The sequence below is a fragment of the Mus pahari genome, chromosome 1 (genome assembly GCF_900095145.1).
Source record: "Mus pahari chromosome 1, PAHARI_EIJ_v1.1, whole genome shotgun sequence".
Taxonomy (NCBI): domain Eukaryota; kingdom Metazoa; phylum Chordata; class Mammalia; order Rodentia; family Muridae; genus Mus; species Mus pahari.
Genome location: NC_034590.1, coordinates 113,185,453 through 113,191,452, shown reverse-complemented (window position 1 = coordinate 113,191,452; position 6,000 = coordinate 113,185,453). Strand labels below are relative to the sequence as shown.

Here is a 6,000-nt window from a genome sequence, read left to right as displayed (position 1 = left end):
AAAAAAAAAAAAAAAAAAAAAAAAAGAAAGAGTTATGGGAGCCTTGGTGGTACATGCCCGTGATTCTAATACTCAGGGGCAGAGGCAGGAGGATCTAGAACAGGCTGATCAACACGGCAAGTTCCAGAACAGCCAGGGATACATAGTGAGATCTGTTTCAGAAGAAGACTAAAGAGATAAGATCAGGCAAGGGGACCTGAGTTTAGATCTTTACAACCCATGTATGAAGCTAGACATGCCAACCATGTCCACATGTATACACACATGTTCATGTAAAATACAAAAGGAGCCTACATGCTTGTCTTGACCCCCATAGCTCATCATCCTTGATGCCATGTTGCCACCTTCTGATCAGATTCAGTACCCCAACTCTGCCACTGCCCACCCTGCAGGCTGCAGCGCATTCCTATCTGCCACTCCTCCCGCACCAGATTAGCTTGCTGTCCTCCCCCCCCCCATCTCTCTCATGTAAACGCCAGGGGCTTCTGTCACTTTTGCTTATTGGTGCAATTCCTAGACCTTAGCCAACCTAGAACTACTCATGGATCAACCCCTGAAGGCCTCCGGTGAGGTTTGGGCCAATACCTTCACACAGAAGTCTGGAGAGACCAGCTTTGCCATCTCTTTCTGCATCCGGAATCGTAGGCCAGCACAGGCACCGGTGCCACCAGACAGTATGATATAATTGAACAGCGTCCTCCGGTGGGATTTCTCACAGGACATGATGCTCTCCAGGGTGAGCATGTGGATCCCTGGGTTGGATCTCTCTGGGGGAAATGCACAAGAGGGCTTTGGGATCAGAGGCTCCCCATTTTTAGTATTTCAGGGAGGGATACCTTCCAGATTCTGAATAGTCCCAAGGGCCACCAGAAATCTTGAGGTTCCGTGGACTTTAAGTTGTTGCCTCCTTTCAGCCTTGAAGCAGGCTGTTTCAGACCTCGCTGCCACTAAGCATAGGACCACCTGGGTCCAACTTGTCAAGCCAGTTCTAATGTCTACACTTGCCACTGCTCTTCAAAGTGTCGCCACTGCCTGCTGAGAGACTCTTGAGATATTCCAGAGACAGCATCCTGAAGATCCACCTACAGGCTCGCACCTGTAGGACAGACTCCAAGAATGGGGTGGTGGGGGATGGGCCTCCTCCTCTCTATAAGCTCAGAACACCATTAAACTTAAGGGCTTTGATCAGAATACTTTTGTCTTAGCAGTCTGTCCTTGTTCCCGTCTATTCTCTTTCAGCCCCAGCCCGCCTTTCAGGAAGTACCCGGCTCGGGTGTGGCCACAGGCGGTCGCACTCATCAAGTGGGTCATAAGCTTGGCCTACCAGCACCATCACTGACAAGAGTTGACCTCTGGTGGTTCAAACAAGGTTAGTGCCACCTGTTTTGTGAGTGTTTGTAGGACAGTGTCTCCACTCAGCCTTGGGAAGTGCCACTAAGTAACTGCTTTCACTTGTCACATGTTCCATAAGCAAGCAACAGACACCAGCCTTGAACGATGGGTGTATCATGTAGCTATAGCTCATGTTTCTGGGAGCAGTGCATGCCAATCAGCACCCCTCACTCCTTGCACAGGGTGATCGTGGGCTAAGGGCTGAAGAACTAATACAATGGAGTGTCTCGGGTGTGCCTGGCAAAGGGCTCTGCTGCCATCAGGAGCCTGAGGCGTCATTCCACCCTGGGATCCACCAGGCCTCTGGGGAGTACTTTAATGACTTCTCCACAGTGGCATGCATTATATCTTTAAAAACTGTGTGGTCTTCAATGCTTACAATCCCACATCTTGAGAAACTGAAGCAGGCAGGTTACCACAAGTTTAAGTTGAGCCTAGGCTATATAATGAGTTCCAGACTAGCCTGGGCTACAGAGCAAGAACCTGTCTCAAAAACCAAACACAGAGAAAAGACTTCACACGTTGTACTATATAGCACAGAATAGAGAGCAAAGCCCCGCTAGCCACAGAGTATGTCCACATATGACATAAATGACTTGAAGATGTAGATCATAGAGAACAGTGGTTTTCTGTGACCTTCCCTTTCCATGGGGATTTTCACAGTCTGTCACTTCCTTTTTGTTGAAACGATGGCTCGCTGTGTAACCCAGGCTGACTATGAACTCATGGTCATCCTCCTGCTTCTGCATCCCAGTGTGCACCACTGTCTGGCTGAGCTATCGCTCACTGTTCCAGAGGATGACTCTGAGAGCTAATACTGTCTGCATGAAGGATCTAGAATCACCAATGAGACAAGCATCTAGGCACATCTGAGTTTCTAGATTGGGTTAATTCAAGAGGAAAGACCCACCCTGAATGTGGGCAACACCATGAACTGTGATCCTGGACATAGTATAACAGAGAAAGGGAGTCAAGCGCCAGTGCCCGTTCCACTTCCCACCTGTGGATGCAGTGTAGACAACCACCTCACATTCCTGATAGACAATAACCTTGAACTATCATATCAGTCATACTTCTTCTCTTAAGTTGCTTTTGCCAGGCAATTTTTTCCCACAGCAATGAAAAGGCCAATTGACACCAATCCAAGCCAACAGTCATTAAAAACCCTCTGGAACAGGGCAGTGGTAGCACACGCCTTTAACTCCAGCACTCAGGAGGCAGAGGCCTGTGAATCTCTGAATTTGAAGCCAGTCTGGTCTAAAGAGTGAGTTGCAGGATGCCAGGGCTACACAAAGAAACCCTGTCTCAGAAAAACAAAAACAAAAACAAAACACAAAATGATGATGATGATGATGATGATGATGATGATGATGATGATGATGATGATAATGATAATAATAATAATTGTATACAAATCCACCGGCCATTCAGATGCTTAAAGTTCTCACAAATGCCTGTGCCTTGTGCTTCTGCCTTAACTGGCTTCATTGTTCTATTTTAAAGTATCCTGAACAGTGGCAGAGTTATAAATAGCATGCTATGGAAGCGAGTGCTGAGGTTGTCCTCCATCCCATCTGTGATTGGACTAAGACTTCCGGGGAGGAGTTGAGGGGTCAGCAAAGTAACAGGAGTGAGTGGGAGCCACTACCAGGGAGACTCCTGAAGCAGAATGCCCCGCCACCACACTACCACACCCTCCTGACCGTGTTCTATGCCAAGTGTCTATTGGACCACTGCCCCCTGAGACGACTCACCCAGGAGGCTGGTGTCGAAGAGCGCCTCTGAGCACATGAAAGCCTCTTGCCCTAGGCTGATTTCCTTGCCATCTGGCAATGTGAATTTCTTCTGGAAGGAGGGTTCTGAAGTTTTTGACATCTCCATGTTGTAGTCCAGTGCCACATAGCAGCATTTTTCTTTCAGGTCTCGGATGTACTCGAGGTCAGCTGTAGGGAAAGACCAAGAAGCAGGGGTATGTGGGGTGCTACTCGCGGGAGTGGGCATAGGGAGATGGCCCACTCTTAGGCAGCCACCATGTCCATGTAACCCCCTTCAGCAGGGTCTTGGCCAGGCTATGGGCCAGGCTTTAGAAGGACAGAGAGCACGGGGAAGTAACCCCTTCTGCACAAGAGTCACAGATCTGGATCTCTTCAGCCCAAGATGTGACCCTGCTGGGTATGCTGTTTGTAGGGCCAAGAAAATGCGATTCACGTTCATTACCTGGGTATTCTGGAATGCCCCATCCCTGTGGGTTCTCAGGAGGACTGACCACAGCTGGTGAGAACCCTTGCTTAGAGAACTCTGGCACATGATCTCCCTTTCCTTCCTTGGTTTCTGACAACAGGTTTGAAAGCCAGATGTGGCTGTTGACCAGGCTTCCACATAGTATCTGTTGTTGTCATGGAGCTTTGAATAAAAGGAACTGACATCATGCCGGGCAGTGGTGGCACACACCTTTAATCCCAGCACTCGGGAGGCAGAGGCAGGCAGATTTCTGAGTTCAAGGCCAGCCTGGTCTACAGAGTGAGTTCCAGGACAGCCAGNGCTATACAGAAAGGCCCTGTCTCGAAAAACCAAAAAAAAAAAAAAAAGGGGGGGGGACTGACTTCCCTGTGCTTACTTGCTGGCCCCACCTGCCCTGCAGACTGCCAGCTGTCACTTCCAGTTGACAACCACCGTCCTCTGCCTCTCCTTCCTCTACTTCATCCAACTCATCTCCTTCTTCAGCTCTCCTTCCTCCTCTAACTCCTCCTCCATCCTCTATCTTCTCCAACTCCTCCAAGTCCTCCTCTAACTCTCCTTCCTCCCCTTTTTCTTCTTCATCCTCTTCTTCTTGCTCTTCCTTCCCTTCCCCATACTCTCCTCTTCCTTTTACGCCAATCGCTCATTCTTCCTCTCCTTCTCCTTCTCTCTTCCTCTTCTTCTAAAACAGGGTCTCATGGCCTCCAGCACGCTTGTAGCTGAAGATGTCCTTGAATGCTAATCCTCCGGCCTCTACCTTCAAGTACCATGATTAGATGTATGTGCTGCTACTCCTGGCCTAACCCAACCTCCTTGCCCGTGTCTCTTCCATCCTCTTTCCAAAGCCTGGAGGTTCCTCTGCACTGTCTGCTTCTCCCTTCTTTGTCTTCCCTTCCCTGGCTTCAGGGACTCTGTTGTATCCTAACATTTCCTCCTTCACCTGGTTTTTGCCTCTTTTGGTCTCTCTCTCTCTCTCTCTCTCTCTCTCTCTCTCTCTCTCTCTCTCTCTCTCTCTCTCATTGTTACCCTTTTTAAACTTCTATTTTCTTCATCTGCTAGGATGAGCATAATCAGCATTTGGGAGTGTCCTAGGAGACCAGATGAATGGTTCTCGTTCACACTCTAAGAGTAGGCAGCCAAGAACATGCAAAGACCCCAGCCTGAGCAGTTCTTGTCATCGTTCTAATTGACGCTGTTCTTTAGGGCTCCTTGTCTAAGACCAGAAAGGCCAGTGGCTTATTGGGAACCAGTGCCATGAATATTGTATAAGCTAAGACTCTAGCCCAGAATGTGGGCACAAAGAAGACAAGCATTGCCCTGTGTTGTGGATTGCCCTGGTGCTGTGTGTATTTTGATGTTAATTCCACTTCCCCAAGAGGGGTTGCCTCAGATGAGGAGTGAATCAGTACTCAGCTGACTTCATGTGAACCTTCTCCCCATTTTAACTTGTAAAATAAAGGCTAGAGCTAGTGACTGGGCAGTGTAAGGAAAGGTAGAGCAAAAGGTTTTAAAGAAAGAGGGAGAAAAAGGAGGGGAGACAAGGAGAGGAAGGAGTGAGAGGAAGATGGAAGAAAAATGGAGCAGAATCATGTGACCTGGAGAAACCGCAAGTTATAAGGGATCTTATAGCTAGGGGATATAGTAGTGTAGTGGTAGATCTACCCAATCTAGGCGTGCAGCTTGTATTCATTTTAATTGAGTCGTGCTTTGCATGGGCTTATTTGGGTTGGAGATTTACTGCAACAACCCTATCTTAGCCCTAGTGAAAGACCTAAGGCCCTTGCTGCTATGGGACACTGGTCAACTCTCCTCTGCAATAGAATATCATACATATCCTCACAGGCAAGCCCCAAGCCATCAGGAAGCCCTGTCTCAAAAGAGGTGGATGACATGCTTGAGGCTGACACTTGAGGTTGTCCTTTAGTCTCCGAATACACCTATACACATACACACTGAGAGTGAAGGACCTTATACACAACCCAGGTTTATTTGCCTGAGAATAGTTGTTCCTTACCTATGGTCTCTAACACATTCCCATTGTCTGACAGCAGTTTCATGAGGTACACAGTCAGGTCTTGGCCAGCTATGTCCAGCTTGGTGGTTGACAAGTGCAAAGGATAGCCATTCATGACAGGCACGAAGTAGGTCATCCCATCTCCAGATTCAATAATTGTTCCTACATAAAAGGACACTCTGTCATTATGATGTGGGGTACACAGCATGCCTTGGTGAGTGTTAGTTCTGCAGGAAGGGGTGGTGGAGGGGAAATAACAGAAGGGAAGGGGAGGGGCCAAGGAGCCAGCTTCTTCCCAAGGGACATGAACTGGGATGAAAGCTGTCCACCAGCTTTGGATATAAGCCTGTAGGTTT

The 6,000-nt window shown here is 48.3% G+C and overlaps 1 protein-coding gene across 4 annotated transcripts in view; it reads right to left on the bottom strand.

Moving 5' to 3' along the window:
• The window catches only part of LOC110328665 (actin-85C-like), a 32,068-nt gene that overhangs the window by 568 nt on the left and 25,500 nt on the right, over positions 1 to 6,000 (bottom strand). For all 4 annotated transcript variants that reach the window (XM_029545805.1, XM_029545795.1, XM_029545801.1 and 1 more), the window contains 3 exons: positions 5,645 to 5,806; positions 3,147 to 3,335; positions 586 to 767 (listed from right to left, as the gene is read on the bottom strand). In XM_029545805.1, the coding sequence (XP_029401665.1) occupies positions 586 to 767; positions 3,147 to 3,335; positions 5,645 to 5,806 (533 nt within the window). The remainder of the gene's footprint in view (positions 1 to 585; positions 768 to 3,146; positions 3,336 to 5,644; positions 5,807 to 6,000) is intronic.